This window comes from Chiroxiphia lanceolata, chromosome 5 (assembly GCF_009829145.1).
Source record: "Chiroxiphia lanceolata isolate bChiLan1 chromosome 5, bChiLan1.pri, whole genome shotgun sequence".
In the NCBI taxonomy this organism is placed as follows: Eukaryota; Metazoa; Chordata; class Aves; order Passeriformes; family Pipridae; genus Chiroxiphia; species Chiroxiphia lanceolata.
Window position 1 is genome coordinate 26215895 of NC_045641.1, and position 16494 is coordinate 26232388.

General features: G+C 35.7%; 1 protein-coding gene across 9 annotated transcripts in view; it reads right to left on the reverse strand.

Annotated features, from left to right (window-relative positions):
- Positions 1-16494, reverse strand: part of FOXP2 (forkhead box P2) — a 407653-nt gene that overhangs the window by 45999 nt on the left and 345160 nt on the right. For 8 of the 9 annotated variants that reach the window (XM_032688017.1, XM_032688020.1, XM_032688019.1 and 5 more), the window contains 6 exons: positions 14402-14539; positions 13027-13224; positions 12451-12453; positions 11382-11547; positions 5292-5505; positions 3604-3708 (listed from right to left, as the gene is read on the reverse strand). In XM_032688017.1, the coding sequence (XP_032543908.1) occupies positions 3604-3708; positions 5292-5505; positions 11382-11547; positions 12451-12453; positions 13027-13224; positions 14402-14539 (824 nt within the window). The remainder of the gene's footprint in view (positions 1-3603; positions 3709-5291; positions 5506-11381; positions 11548-12450; positions 12454-13026; positions 13225-14401; positions 14540-16494) is intronic. The other variant, XM_032688023.1, reaches the window with a different exon arrangement.

The window sequence follows — 16494 nt, forward strand, 5'->3', positions numbered from 1 at the left end:
AGTTTTGAGAGATGGTGGCACTGTCACCAGAAGAAACAACATTCTGACAAGCTCAAAGAAGATTCTTGAGGTCATAATTTTACAGCCACATCATCTAGTCAAAGACCAAAAAAACCTGACAATGCACACTAACTAAGAAAGTACACAATGCTGTATATTTCTTTGCAGCTGAAAGAGGGGCAATGTAAAAAAAAACCAACCCGCAGCAATTTTTATGGTACTAATTATATTTCATTAAGTTATTTCTTTATATGGTTTTGTTTCTGTCATCCTGATCAATGATGCTTGGTCACTATTCTTTGTAGACTTTTAAACATACTCTCTTGCCCCAGAAATAAACACAATCTGTTGGAAAGCTGGTCTATCTTCTCTAGTAGGATTTTTTTTGCTTTGTCTCTATAGATAAAAACACTACCCATCTTTGTACTGTAGCTTGTGTTATGTTTGCTGGCGTCTGCCGCATGCAGGTTAAAGAACACTTATCTACTGGCTGAAGGTTTAATTGTAAACCTTTTGGTTTAAGCTCTTAAAAGTCAAACCCTTCCTACTCAAACTGACTTAGGACCAATGGAATGATAGTTAATTTTGAAGACAAAATATTCTGAAGTTTTGTTATACGTTATTGCACTCTAATATTTAAAAAAACATCATGAAGAATAATATAAATGCTTTGACAGGTCTACTGGGTTCTTCACTTAGAGACCAGCAAATGGTTAGTTTCTGTCAACACTTGTTTCACAGCAAAATTCCGAGTTTTCATAAGCATTTTTGACACTTTTCTAATTGTGTCAGTGCCTGGACTTTTCTTTAAATCTTGTCATCTTCTTTCTAGCTATGTCACGACATTTTCTGATTTACATTTTGAAGGGTTTTTTAAGCCAAAAGTTGGTTTTACCGATCAGTCAAACTGGTTTTGCCTGCATGAGCAACTATAATCTAACACCATTTTACAAAGAAATATAAACTTTGGGTTTGTGTCTGTAGTCGAAAGGTATCAAAAGTAAAGATATAGGTTTAGGTTTTGTTACATATACAGAAATTTACTATGAAGAAGATCAGCTGTACTTTCTTGAAACCAATGCATATGTTTCCAAATAGGAAACTAGTCCACAGCACTCAATGTGAAACTTCTTGAGCCATTCAGAATACCTCAAAAGAATTATAGCTAATTGTAGTGTCCTCGAATTATCTTAAAAACAATTCATACTGGATAAACAAAAATGAAGGTGAAAATGGCTTTTGTAGCTTTAAGTCATTTACTGAGAGTTATTTGTCACTTTACCCTAAATCCTCTCCATTATTAGTAAAGTGAAGCAAAGCTGGCGTTTTCTGTCTTAATCCTTCTTCTCAGATGCTCAGCTTTTTTTTTTTTTTTTTTTAATATCAAGCTGCTAGGTAAACCATTTTCTGAGCAGAAGTTGCAGTTCACTTCATAAACCAGGCAATCTTCAAAGTTGTCATAAGCATATTACAGAAATACACAGTACTAGACTGGGGTAGTGTACCTTATTAATATTTCACTTTGGTACAATATACTTGCATTAACTCTCTTAACACAGGTATCATATTGTTTCAAGTCAGAGAACCTGAAACATCGCAGCAAAGATTAGACTGAGAACAAAGCCTTGAAAACTACAGCCATTAGTCCTGTCATCCCCTATAAAGTTAATGGGTTGGGAAAATGGTCAAACTTTGGACTAGAAGTTGATATTTAATTGAAAGAAAATGTCTTTTAATTGTAATGGGGATTTTGCATTAGTGTGAACATGAAAAGGTACTAAAGAATCTAATCTAAAGTTACGTATTGATTTCCATCTTAGCACTAGTGTAAAATGAAGGAATACTTCTATTTCATAAACAAACTCACCTATTCAGCATCATGACATCTTATTTGTTTTCAGGGCACAGAGACAGACTTGAATGAAAAGAAGAAACACCAAAATATTCTTGGACATTTTTTGCTGGTGTATAGGACAAAAGCCATGACACTGCTGTAAACCCTGATTGACTCTGCACCAGAATTATCAAGATGTTATATGTCACTTTCACATTTTCCAGGGTTATTTGGTTCAGGAAAGCAAGGACATCTGTAAACCTAGCACTACACTGCCTTAATCAAAATGGTTTTAGTGATCATGGATTATAACAGGAGACCTGACATAATGGATGTGCAAAGTCTGCCCACAGAATTAGCATCACCATAGCCTACATAGATGGATGTATTTAGAAAAATATAGTTTTTCTTGAAAAGGAGAACGCTTAAGCTAAATGCATTTAAATTCTTAGTATTAATAATACTTAGAACACTGCATTGAATTTAGGAGATTTCACTTTCTTTTAAATACAAACTTATGTAAATCAGGTTCTTTTGAATCCTATACAGTTTTATCCAATAATAAGCCATTGTTCTGACATTCCACTTAATGCGCTAATAAACAAAAATTTATCAAGAGTGATACCTACCTAAGACTTGCAAGTCAGTATAGGTTACTTCATTTAAAAGTGAAAGATGGAGAAAGCACTGCAAATACTTTATGAATAGTATTGCTGTAATTCTATTATAAAAGTTATTGTTATACTGAGTGCTTATGGTCTGCTGTTAAGGTGCTTCTGTAATATACCCTGTAGTTTACCGTTTGTAAACACATCTTTTTGATGTTTCTGCCAACATCCTGGCAACAAAGCAGTGCAATTTCAAATGAGCTAATTAACTTAATTGTTGATGAAGCATGAAACAGTTCATTCACCCTGTTAGCTGCACCATGACAACATAAGAGTCTCAGCCCCTGAAGTTACTCATCTATATAAGCCTATCTGTAGCTTTCCATTAAGATCTATTGCATGCCAAATGAGTATGGCTCTTCTAACAAAGACTAGTCCATAATGTACATGGGTAGAAAATCAGTGCTGTTGTTGAAAATTCAAATGAACACAGAAATATTAGTAAATACTTTAAAATTAAAAAAAGGAAAAAATACAGAAACCCATTGCAGTTTGAAGCTGTAGATGAAAAGAAAGAGCTGTGTATTTTATTTTCTAAATGCTGTGATTTAGATGATAACTGCCTAAAACAAATGCTGAAAGATGAAAACTTTTGACATCACTATTCAGTCCTGAAAGGTGCAAACCCACCTGTTCATAGTGGTTTTTTCCCTATGTACATTGCGCACATACAAGAATAAAAACAAAAATAGATTAGCAAGTGAGAGTTAAATGGTCATGCTTAGTCCCTTGTGCTTTTTTATTTATACTACACACATCAATTCCCACTTTGCACAAACTATCAGAGTTTAGGATGTGCTTTTTCATACTCCTGCTATCCAATATAAAATCTAAAGCATTTCTTCAAATTTTCAGAAGCTCCATTTCAGTAAAGGATAATAAGAGGATTAAACACTGTGCTACTGAAAGGCCTGCAAAAGTGTTCGACATGAAAGAAAGGATAACAATTTGACCCTCTGCCAATAGTCTTGATTATCCAGTTGCTTGAAATACACAAAAAAAAACATCTCTGCTATGGTTTACAGTAAAACGTTGTTTGCCATCTTTCTCTCTCTCCCTGGCCTTAAACAATTCTGTAGCAATGAATAAAAATCCACCTACTTTAAAAATTGTCCAAAATCTTCACAAACACTTTCACAGCCAGGCCATTTGCAAACTCCATGACCATAGAGAGTATGTGAGGCCCCAGTCTCCTCATGTGACGAGCTGTAGCAAAAGAATAAGGCATCAGATTCATCTCAAAAGCCATAATCGTTGGAGGCTGCTAGCGCCTGTCAGGTTACGATCAGTGACAAACAGGTCAAAACAGGTCAATTTAGCTCAGAGCAGTCAGAAAAATTTAATCGTTCTATTGAATAGTTCAACTGCCAAGGCTAGATGATGTTCCAATTAGAGAAGAAATAGAGCCAAAGATGACTGTTAATAAAGGACGAAAAAACAAGATGACTGTATAATACCATATGCTAATTATGCCATATGACCTTGGTGTAACATTTACCTATAAATAAAAAATACACTCACAAGTGATCAATTCTGAGAAGAAATACTGTAGACCGACAGTCAGAATTTATGAATATTGTGAATGTTCAAAAACTATTTGAATATTCTACTTAAATGTGTATAAAAATAAAGTTGATTCCATTAATAAATATTTTTGTTCATAAACATTGCTTCCATTAGCTATTTGGCTTCATAAAAATCCCTAGCTGTATTCTGTATCTTTTTTTGGAACCTCTGCAATAGTTTCATCCATGATAAGTTATCAAAGAAATTCAGGGAATTGTTCTGCATATATGGGCATCAGCTACGCATCCTGAAGCAAAGAAACATTCTGTGAGATATAACCACAAAAGTACTACTAACTAGAAGTACTACTATAAATGCATTCAGATATTTAATTAATACAAAATAATGATGGAAAAATGTTCTCACAGTCACATGAGGACAAGAGACATTTCAATCATAGTCTCATAACTTAATAATTAAAATAATTAAATGGAATATTTATTTGAAAAAATTTAGTCATTATATAAATTAAATTTCATCTTATATTATGATCATCTACATCTGACTACACTAATATATTCACTGATAAGTGCTACCGATACTATGTACTCTTGTATGCATTTAATCCATTACTTGAAATTAAGGAACAATGAAGAATATCTGTCAATACGTCTGAAAAATGATTTTAACTTTATCCATATAGTGGAATTCCACACTAACACCACAGAAAATTTGTATGAAATATGTCAACTGTGTTACTGTCATGCACAAAAGAAGGAAAAAGCAGTAGTTCTTTTCACAAGCACCAAATGAGAACTTCTTTAATATACTGTTTTGAAGCACTATTAACATAGAATCTTTGCACTGAATTACAGCCCTGAAAACTCATACAGATGTACATTTTCAATGAAACCAGGAGTGTGATTCAACAGTAAGGGCCTGACTGCTAGGTGTGTTAACTCAAATATGAATGAAACTATGCACCTTACAAAATTGTGCCCGCAAATGTGCATTTACAACTCAGCACCAGCCCACTCGATTCTGTGATTTAAGTTCAGGTGTTGTAAAACCACAGGTGGGTAATTTTGTTGTGTCTGCACAATTAGATATTGTTATTGAAAATTATGCCATATTGATAAACAATTCTGAAAAATCAGGTCTCCGCTGTCTCTTAAGTAACCTGTATTAAGTGTTGTTTTGTGATTGGAAATAACGTGACTTATGATGTTATACAACAGCTTTACGTCAAATGAGAAGCACAGTTGAAATCTCATCAGAATTACCTGTCTCGCCTTGCATTTAGAACTGAAGACTGTCCATTCACTATGGAATGATGAGTTATTGGTGGTGATGCTTTGGAAGTGGTGGAGGAGGTAGTAGAGGAGGAATTGTTAGTAGTGAGGTCTAGCCCTCCGTGTTTAATGCCATTGTCTTCCATACTGTGAACTCCAGTCACTTCTTTCCATAACTGCTGAATCTCAGCAGGACTTAAGCCAGCTATAAAATGAAAGAGAGCCCCACTAATATAACAAAGTAAAGAGTTTCATATAATGAGCTCAGTGTTATTAATGGATTAATGCCAACAATAAAGCTGATGCTGTTTTTCCACACAATCGACATGTAGTAAAACATAAATTCGTCTTCAGTTAGAATTCAGGTAATGTAACTATCCTGTCTTGTGTTGTAAACAGTCAATTAAAAATCATCAATTTTACACTTCTTCTGAAAACAAGGATCAAAGAGTGAAAGTTGCAAAGAACTTGCAACTACTTCTTAAAAAAAACCCCAACCCTAAATTTACTTCAAACAAGATTTTTGTTGTCTGCTTACTCAATTTCTTGACATGCAAACATAACTCAATACATCTACAGTTAACTTAGGTTTTATAATTCTTCTTAATCAAACATATAATGGAAAACAGAAAAACATATTACACCAAGCATACAAACACTGATAATCTCTTAAACACTTAACAAGAGCTGGATAAAGGGGAAGAAGACTGGAGGGAGGAAAATCAGAAGAGAAAAATTAAATAATCTATGAGATCATAACAGGTTAAACATTTTATCAGAATGTATCTGACCTTAATTAATGACACTCATGTATTCATTAATTCTTTGTAATATTTAAAAAAAATATTCCATTTAAAAATATGTCCTTAAGAGGCAAACCCAAAGACACTGTTTAGAAGAACAAAACCAACAACAACTACAGTGCTGAGCTACACACTTGTGACGACTTGAGTTTTTCAGTACCAGCCAACTAGAAAGCTAGCAGCACTTGGATTTCACAGATTTTACAGAATATTCTGAGTTGGAAGGGACCCACAAGAATCATTGAGCCCAATTCTTAAGTGCATGGCCTATACGGGAATCAAACTCACGACCTTGGAGTTATTAGCAAAATTGGCCCATTTACAACTTCCTCAACACAGGCAGTGAAATTACATGTAGTGTAGACCATCAAATTTCTCCACTATATTTCTTTATCCAGCTCTACTGTAGAAAACAAATCAGAGGATTTGGATAGGAGAAAGGAGACTGTCTTGCCAGTCTTCTGGGGTGATGGGTAGCCACACAAAATTTGAAGAGCTCCTCAAATTTCTCTGCTATATGCACAGTACTATTCTGGAGTCTAGCCACCAGATCTATGCAGACAGAGCTTAAACTTGCTCTCTACTTCACTTGCAGCCTGGAAACTTGTAGTTTCCAGGATTCATCCCAGGCCACAAACAGCAATGTCTTGTTGAAAGTATTCATACATATGTGTTAGGGCTGTCTGGCTCGAGTTTTCATGAAGTCATGGAAACCTCCAGTACAATATGTTTCTGCCTGAAGTAAAGACTCCCAAAACACAGGCAAGAGAAGGGCTGTGAGCATTCTCTTATCTTGCCACAAACATGCAGCTAAGATAGGAAATTCAGATTTTGAAAGATGAAGAGTTTATCAGAAATATATACACCTTATGTCACTGTCAGACTTGGTAAGTTTGACATCTCTCTTTTGAAGAATAGTAAATTAAATGCAAAAAAGAATGTGAAGCCCAGAGAGCTTCTTGGGAAAGATCTGATTTCACAGCCAGGTTTTTCAGCCTGACAGAGTTTGGTCAAGAGGTATCTTAAAATCTAATACTGTCTTCTGTATCTCATCTCAACTCAAATTAGGTAAGACATGCTCGTGGTATCTAGATCTGGTGGAATGCAAAACATTCAAAATGCAGATGCAGTCTGAATCAAAATTGTGCTCTTTTTATTTTACAAAAGAGCTCAAATTTCTGGTTCTGAAAAGTACTAGAAAGTATATATTCATTCAAACTACTCCCTGAGTATATTTTTGTTTGGTAAACAAGATATAGTAGACAGACGTAAAGATTGTTTTTTACTGTTTGGCAAATCTGTTTATTAGATAATGTTTTATTTTGAGAACATATGAACTCAGACCACTAAAACAGATTCAACAAAAAATTATGAAAAAGCACAGTAATACAGCTGTGTCACCATGAAGTATAGAAAGCTGTAAAAAAACAGACTAGTAGTGATTTACAGAAATAATTTCTAGAGGTAGTGTGGAAACAAAGTGGTTGGAGGGGATTAATTTTTTTTTTTTTAATGTGAAAGCAGCTCATTTTTAGACTACTGCTTTGTGTCCTGCTTCAATACCTTAGATACCAACCATTGGCAAACTCTGCTAACGGCAAAACAAAAAAGAGTTGATTGGAATGTAAGTCCTAAAACTGGAGTTTATATCATATTTGTATAGTGAAAAGTTAGGTTTTAAGGAATCAAGCAAAGAAGCCAGGCTTTAATTTACTGCATTAGAGAGATGGGTAACGGGATTGATGGTAATACTAGTTGTAATTGTTTAATGAAGGTAAGAAACTACCGCTGAGTTCATGAGGTATGTTCCAGCAACACTGCAAATAAACCATTTTAGTATAGTAAATAAGCTACCTGCAAATGTAATCACAAATCAAAATGAAAAGTAAGGTATTCATTTAGGTGGCATGATATACACAGTACATTATTTACTTCAAAGTCTTCCTTTCCTCCTGCTGTTGAACAAAATAAACTAATTTTGAACTGAAAAAAAATTAAAACCAAGAATAAACCCACCTGTTTGGATAATAGAGGGCAAACATATCGTGTCTTGCAGACACAACAGAGAGAAATTTCACTGAAGATGTAAAACCTGGGGTGCTGGGAGAGCTGAGAAAGAGTCGCCTCATAAGCTGGGTGAATGCAGGAGGGCCAGAGGCAGCTGGAGCAATGGCCTGTCCCATGGGCAGGGGTCTCCTGCCCCTCTGGGCACCTGTTGGGCAGCCCCTTCCACTGCAGGAAGCTATGGATGGAGCTGTGCCTCCAGGCTGCCTAGCCCCCCATGATATTTATTTTTTTTTTATCAGAAAGAAATTTCTGACTAGGTTCAGGCTGGTTAATTTTATCACTTCTTCAGAGCACCCTGAAAGGCTGCCTTTTAGGATAAAAAGAATTAAGGGCAGGCATTTAAAACATATAAAGTAAATAAATGGATTGTAATTAATGGTAAGTTATGGCAATTTTGTGGTTTCCATGTCTAAGAAAGTCCAAGTCTCTTTTTACAAGAGACTTGTACATTTTACCTATAAAATGGCTGACAAATATTTCAGTCTAGATGTAAAAGTGGGGTAAATTTTAAAGTTTCATAGCTTATGACAACATTTAAAATATCACACTACATTACAGAGGAAAGGATCAAAAAGAGGACCCAGAGTGGAATAAAAGTTAGGGACTCTAATGAAAAGGGCAAATACTGATTTGCTACGAAATTTACAAATAATAAGAATTTGGTAATTTTGAGGTTAGTTTCATAACTCTTTTCACCTCTATCTACTCTATTTTTATGTTTGAATAAATGCTTAATAAATCTATCACTTATAAAAGCCATCCATGCAATTGTTTTTCATTTCCCAACATGGACCAGTCAAAACTTGGAGTCTGGGGGCTTTTTGTTTGGTTGGTTTGTTTGGGGTTTTTTATTGCTGTGATTTAAAATTCTTTGCATTTAACTAGCATCAATGCAGCAATACATGTAAGCAACTCAAAGCAAGCCACTGCTTTTGGATACCGCATAGTGAAGGCCTTGTCACAAAATAGATGCTAAAACACCTATTGCATCTTATTTGCGATACTTGGCCACCAAGAAAACATGGTAAACATTCCCGTTCTTTAAAGGCAGGAGCTATACTTGAAGAAAATACTGTTTATTCCTACAAACCTAACAGGTGTACTTTTAGGTTACACCTTTTAATACTAACAGATAAAACCCCCATGCTCTCTTTGCCCATAGTAATTTGTGGTTTATGGGACTGTTTATGACCAATAACTTATAAACTTGAATCCTTGTGTGTTACTTTCAGTGTTCTAGTCATCCACATAACTCAGCAATCTGAATGGATGCATATAAAAATATTTGTGTTACACATTTTATCTTTTGCAGCACAACAGATGGAGAAAAACATCCTTTTACCACATCTAGTGTGTATTATCTTCATTCAATTCTAAAGTTTAATTTAAAAAATGGAAGAATTAAATACTTGTCTGGAATTCATTATAACTAAAAACTAAAGGCAAAAGAAAAAAATAGATTAATTTACTTTAACAACAACAATCCATATTTATATTAACTGCAAAATATTTCATTATTTCTTCTTTCTTTACTCTAAATCTTTTTTTGTCATGACTTCAGTTGGACTTAATTCTTTGAGTAAAAGAAAGCTTCTAAAAAGAACTGTTTACTAGTTCTCCTAAAAACTATTTTAAAAGCTATTATTTTTTCTATGTTTTTATTCTAGAAGTGGATGAATGAGTGTTGCATTAAACTAATGAATATCAGTGCAATTGGGTAGGAGTGCTGAGGGAAATCTGTGGGGATTGTTTAATGTGAGAGAAAACCTGAGGAATTCCTCTTGCAACAGATGGCACAAGAGGAGATTGCAAAAGGTAAAGCTGTTCGGAGGGAGGTTGTGTTTCAATTGCCTTTTTCCATTCAGGTCTAGTGTGACTTTGTGCAAAAAGAAACCAGCATTACCAGTCTCACATGTCCAAATACATGAATCAACTTATCTCCCCACTGCTATTCACAAAAAATAATATTTAGTGTAATAGGACTCTTTTTCATCGTGGTTTTTATGACTGTGGATATGCTTGTGTCATAGCTTTTTCACACAACACAACGTATGAAATTAACACATTTATTTGGAATCTCTGATTTTCAGGTGTGGGGGGTTTTTGTTTGTTGGTTTGGATTTTTGTTTTGTTTTGTTTGCTTGTTTTGGTTTGGTCTGATTGTGGGTTTTTTTTGTATACCCTGTTTTCTATATAGTGAGTACTCTGCTTTTGCTCATCTATTCCTGAAGCTTCGATTTCATAATAGTTAGCTGGTGGAGGAGCTAATTACATGCATAAAGACCAATTAAAAATAATGTTACCTGTCATGAACACAGTCTAAACAATGCTCATTTCAGGACTGGGGCACCAGAGATCAGATTATTGTGTAATTTTTATGACAGGCATTTAGCTCAACTCTCTATGGTAAAACAAACAGAAACACATACCTTGCAGGTTATAGACAGAGTCCTTAGATGGGAAGACTTTGACTTTATCTTAAAATGTAAGCAGCATTTATCTCCAAGTTAATTTACTTTTCAAAAGTGTGTGCCCTATTTTCTTTCAGGTAGTACAGTTTGAGCTCATTTTCAGCACTGAGAAATCCTGATCAAAGTGAAAAAGGAATTTTTTTTTTTCAGAAAGTCTTTACTGTTATTTGTCAGTCATAGTTCACTGCTATTGGAATCACCACCTTCAAAACTTGTTGTCATATTTAACCTATTTCATACAAAGGAATAGCAAAGAAAATGAATGCTAAGGCTTGTCCCTAAATTCTCTTGTCATAAATTGAAGATTCAAAGTGCTTTTCAATGCCAGACACTTTACCTTCTTGCAAGAAAAAGAAAAAAAACCTGATTTTTTTGAATGGCTTTAATATCACTGTCTGAAGTATTTTCTATCTCCTTATATTCCACAAAATCACATTTCAGTGATTCCAGAGAAAAGCAACAATTCTTGAATTGTGATGCTATTAGAAATTATTTTCAGCATATAAGGTCAATAAATATGCACCTTCCATCTGGAAAAAAAACCACTAAAAAGCTGCTTTTCTTCATAAAAGTATGCTGCAAAATTTATCAGCTTCCAGAAAATTTGGTAATATCATAAAGTTTCAATTGTAAAATATGTTTAAGTGTCATAACAGGAAACTTCTGAAGTTCAGATGCAAATAGAATGGTTAAAAAGTTGTGAATTTATAAATTACTCCAATCACATATTATTCAAATACCTTGTGGCAGAGACTGGACAGGAAGAGCAGACTGGCCAGGCGGGATAGAAATGAGTCCCTGACGCTGAAGGTTCAGCAGATGTTGCTGCTGCTGAAGTTGTTGCATCTGGAGGAGCTGCTGCTGGAAGACAAGCTGCTGCGCTGCCAACTGCTGCTGCTGCTGCTGCTACAAAGAAAAAGAAAAAGGAAATGCAGCAGAAAAAGTAAAGTGTATAGTAAAGGCTAGAAAGCCAAAACCATAAAACCAACTTCTTTCTCTTTAATCTAAGTTATTAAATAATAATGCTATTTGTAGAATACTCAGGCAGTGAAAGCATTTGAAATTTTCTATTATACTCATTCAAGCTATTAGGTGTTAGGGAAAATGGCAACATGCACTTAATGACACGCTAAAGAAAAGGGTCAAGAGAAAGTATATAACAACTAATTCAAACAAAAAAAAAAAGCTCAGCTCATGGAAGATGATAACAAATTTATCTATGCTAAAAGTGTAACTTTTAACAGCAGCCCGTGATTTGAAGGCACTCTTGTTTTTCCAGTTGACTAAGTTTGGTTGGCAGTGGCCCATGAACATGGTCTCCAGTGATCTGTTAGTAAACTGGGATGTAGCCTTCCTTTCACTGGCCTGTTAGCTTGCTCCCTTTTCTTGTTGGAATATATTACAAGGAGCATGGCATTCGAGGCAATGAAGTGCCCTATTATGGAGCAAAAGTATAGGTTCCAATTTTGTGAGGCATTTCAAGACAAACTTGAGTCTACAAAGACTCAGGAGGGTATGAGAAGGCAGTCACACTTCAGAAAAAGACAAGCTGCTGTGGAAGACCTTTCTTTTCTAGTTTAGGGAAAAGAGAAACTTCTGATGCACTCACTGGAAAACAGACTGCATAATGGAGCAAGTCATGTGGATTGCCCAGAGCCTCCGGAGAAATAAGGGAGCAATTTCTATTCTGTAGTTGATGGCTGTCTGAAATTCTATTCACAAATCCAAACAGAAACAAAGCCTCAGGAGGTCACAACTGCTTCCTCGACGTTTGCATAATAGGCAGCTTGAAGTCAACGTCTAGGATACCTGCTGATCAATTTAACTACTTCAACGTGTTTTGTTTGTATTATGTTTATATTTGATGCAGTTTGCTGACAAGTGCAAGCTAGGCCTGAGAAACCCACTTGTCAGGTTGATTTATGAGTACATCAAACTGTAACTTTCCACTCGCCACTTCAAACCTACAGTAGCAGTTCATTAATCAGGGGCCTGTGACTTTGAAATCTGTGCTCAGTCGCTCTTTTTCAGCCATGGACTAAATTTGCATGCTCTCTGAGCTGTGCCACTGAGCAAAGTAAGGCTCCTTCCCCAACACAGATTGCCTGTAAATGCAAGATAATCAGTACGGAGTCCACCACACAGCTTGTTCTTTGCACACTCGGATTCATTAGCGAACATTAGACGACAGCAGCACTAGACTGCTCAAATCCTGTGTCTCAGAAAGGGGAGCAGGAGAATTATACCAGCCCTGCTATTAAGCCCAGTAAAAACATAAGAACAAATCTTTGATAGTTGCAAAGGAAAAGATCTAAACTGATCTTGTCTTTTCCAAGCTTCTGACAGCTCAGACTAGTATGCATCAGCAAGGGTCTTAGCTCCTACCTCTTTTGCTTGCTTTCCTGGATGCTGTTGCTGCTGTTGTTGCTGCTGCTGCTGCTGCTGTTGTTGCTGTTGCTGCTGCTGCTGCTGTTGCTGTTGTTGCTGCTGTTGTTGCTGCTGCTGCTGCTGTTGCTGCTGCTGCTGCAAAAGCTGAAGATGTAACTGCTCTTGCTGTTTCTTGTAAAACTCTTGTAGTTGTTGCTGAATAAACCATTTTGACTTTAATAAATAAAGGCAAAAGTTTCAAGTATTATAAATCTCCTAAACTCTTCTAGATTGGCATATGGTAGAGTAGCCATTAAGAATCACCTCATAACAAAAAAAATGTGATTTGAAGAGGCAGATCTACATACATTTTTTTCCAAGGCGGTTCTGAAATTTTCCAATGCAGATTCCAAAATATCCTAAACAGAAGGGTATAGAAAATCTGTATTCTAAAGGGAATGCAAGAGCCAAATTAACTCCTCAAATAACTATACCTAAGTTCCTCACATGTCCTATGTAACACATCAGAAGCTGCACTCATCCACTTGCAAGAAACCTACAAGTCACTAAGGCCAAACAAAACTGTCTGCTTCTGAGGGGAAAAAAGTAATTAATCTGTCAATCTGCTTAGCAGGATGCTGGATTCACAACTGAAGGTGAATTGCCTGTAATGATCATGGTACTGGATATTAAAATGTTTAAACATACAGTTCAGTGATTGAGCTATGACTATGACAAACAGACACATAATTTTCTGTATGACAATTAAGCATGCACCCAAAAATTCACTCTGCGTTACACCAAGGCATGATCATTGACACTATCATTACTGTATGAATAACAAGTTCATGCATTTTTCACCTAACTGACAGATTTTGTACTAAGGAAACAGCAACCTCCTTCCTCTTCTGAGCCTTATCTGGTACCAATTTTTTGTATGAAAAAAAATTAAAATAAAACAATGTTTCCCCTGATGAACAAGCTGTTATGTTCAAATTTCATAACCGCATCCATTTATGTGACTAAAGGGAGCACTACAGTGTTATGAATTTTAAAGCAACAATTATCTGCAACTCTATTTTCACTTCCTTTGGCAGGTCTACAATTAAAATGTGCCTAAGCACTTGAAAATTTGAATATCAATTTGTTTGGCATTTTTAATGCATCTGCCACTGCTGCTGCTGTTTTTAATATAATATTTAATATTTCAAAATACAATTTCACACTTCTGCAATTGAAACAAGAAATTTAAAGACTGAGAAGTTTTGCATTTATTTTCATTCTTTTTTGGTGTAATGAACAAGGAAATATTACATAGTAAAACCCATAAAATCTGGCTGACATTTGTGTGAATGCCCTGTGCTAACAGTCCAAAGCAGGTAACCCACATTACCTGCTGCAACATAACTGCTTGCTGCTGCTGGAGAAGTGCTTGAAGCTGCTGTGGAGACAACACTTGCTGCTGGAGAATCTGCTGCATTTGCTGAGGGGTGATCACCTGGGGAGTCATCATGGCCACTGACACAGGCACCTGCACAGGGAAAGAAAGATGTCATCGTCAAACACATTTTACTTTGCCTACACCACAGTTGTAGATCTTTTTTATTTTGTACCAAAGATGGACCATAACTTTTACATAGTATTTATCACTGCAAAGTTCCAGTTTCAGTCAGAATCTGTTATTTTAAGGCCACAGTTCTGTGGCACTCTATTTCCAGAAGCATCAGATTCGATCAGACTCAAGCTTTATGCTTTTCATCTCTCATGTATTCCTGCAAGAAATTTAAGCATTGGCTAGTACAAATGTGTATTTAAAAATAAATGATCACATGGCAGAGCTCTCAACACTTCATAATCAATCATCTTATCAGATGTCATAATATTACAAATAGAAAAATCTATTGAGACTGTTTCAAAGGATATGATTAAAACAGACAACAAAATAAGTATCTTAAAGCAGTAAATGTTTTCCACAATAAAGACACTTAGCCTAAAAGAATTTTTGCATAATACAACTCTTCAGTAGAAGAAAAACCTTCTTGCTCAGCTAGTCTTTTAAGGAGGTCTGACTTAGACAGGAATAAAAATGTCATGAACATATTGGAGTACAGAGCAAAGGCTGCCACCTCAGTCACCAAGTCTCTGCAGAGAGAACTGGGTTCTCAGTCACTCCTAACCGAACACTGAAACTTGGGAAGCCTTGGCATGAGATTATTAGCTTGTCCCCTAAACTCAAGAATGCATTTTTGTGTAGGTGCTGTTTTGGACATGGCTTTATTTTCCACTTGTTACACACTTGAGATCAAGTTTCTGCATATGCATAAACCTCCACATACACACATGTTCTCCGGAATACATGTGAGAGCTGGAAAGACACAGTAAGTATGTGTGGTTCTGTATGTAAGAGAAAAGCCCTGTGGAAGAGCCCAAAGTGTGTGTCGAGCGGCTGTGGCAGACACACAGTGTGAGACCATCGCTCCAGCTAACCAGGACACAGTCCAACAGCTGTCAGCAAGCCAGGTTTTCCACTCGTGAAAAAGCAGCCAGCCACTTGCTTGTCTAGGAAAATTCAAATGTTTTTCCTGTATATAATAGCAAGTTGGAATATAAATACTGCTTTGTGAGGTGTTGTGAGACATTCCAGTCTTCTGTAAATCAGCAACAATAATATTATTATTAATAAATTAAAACATGAGCCAATCTTAAGAGGAAAAACTCTTCTAATGTTTCTACTACTTGAATCTACCCTGAAAGACTTTGTATAAATGTAACACTTAGAAGAAAAAAGAAATACAAATCTGCTGAAGTTTACTTTTAAAAGAAATTACTTCATCTAATATTACACAGAATACCACTTTCCACATGATTCATTACGGCATAAACGATGGTTTTAAAACACTGATTAATGAAGAGACAAAGTAAACGTACCAGTCATTACTAAAAAGTCTGATAAACTTTAGCAAACAACAAGTGAATTTTAAGAATAAAATTCTGAAGGTCTTATTCTAAAATACAAGTGGAGAAGACAAACCAGATTTCCACTCAGAATCAGACACTTGTGGGAAGGAATTTAAGCTCAGCTATCACTGTACTCCTTCCGTAGTCAACAGAATAAAGAAATCCTGAGCCAGGTTTATCTGATTTAGTTCAGGCATCTATTTTAGCATGGAGCTAACCCCACTCTTGGTTCACCTCTCTCCATTGAGTGCAGATTCACTTGAATAAACACCTAACTTTCTGATGGTTAATGCTGGTTATTACACTTTATGATACCTAGAAGTTTTGTAGCATTGGAAACACCACTTCTCTATACAATAATGTTTTATTTTTAGTTAGTCCCACAGGCAAGACAAACAGGTTTTTACAACTTTGGGATGCAAGAGCAAAGAGTAAAATTCATTAACTGGAGTCAGCACTCAATTCCCTCTGAAGTGATCAAAATTTCCTTTGTTTATGTGAGACCTGAACTTGCCTTCTTGTAACAAT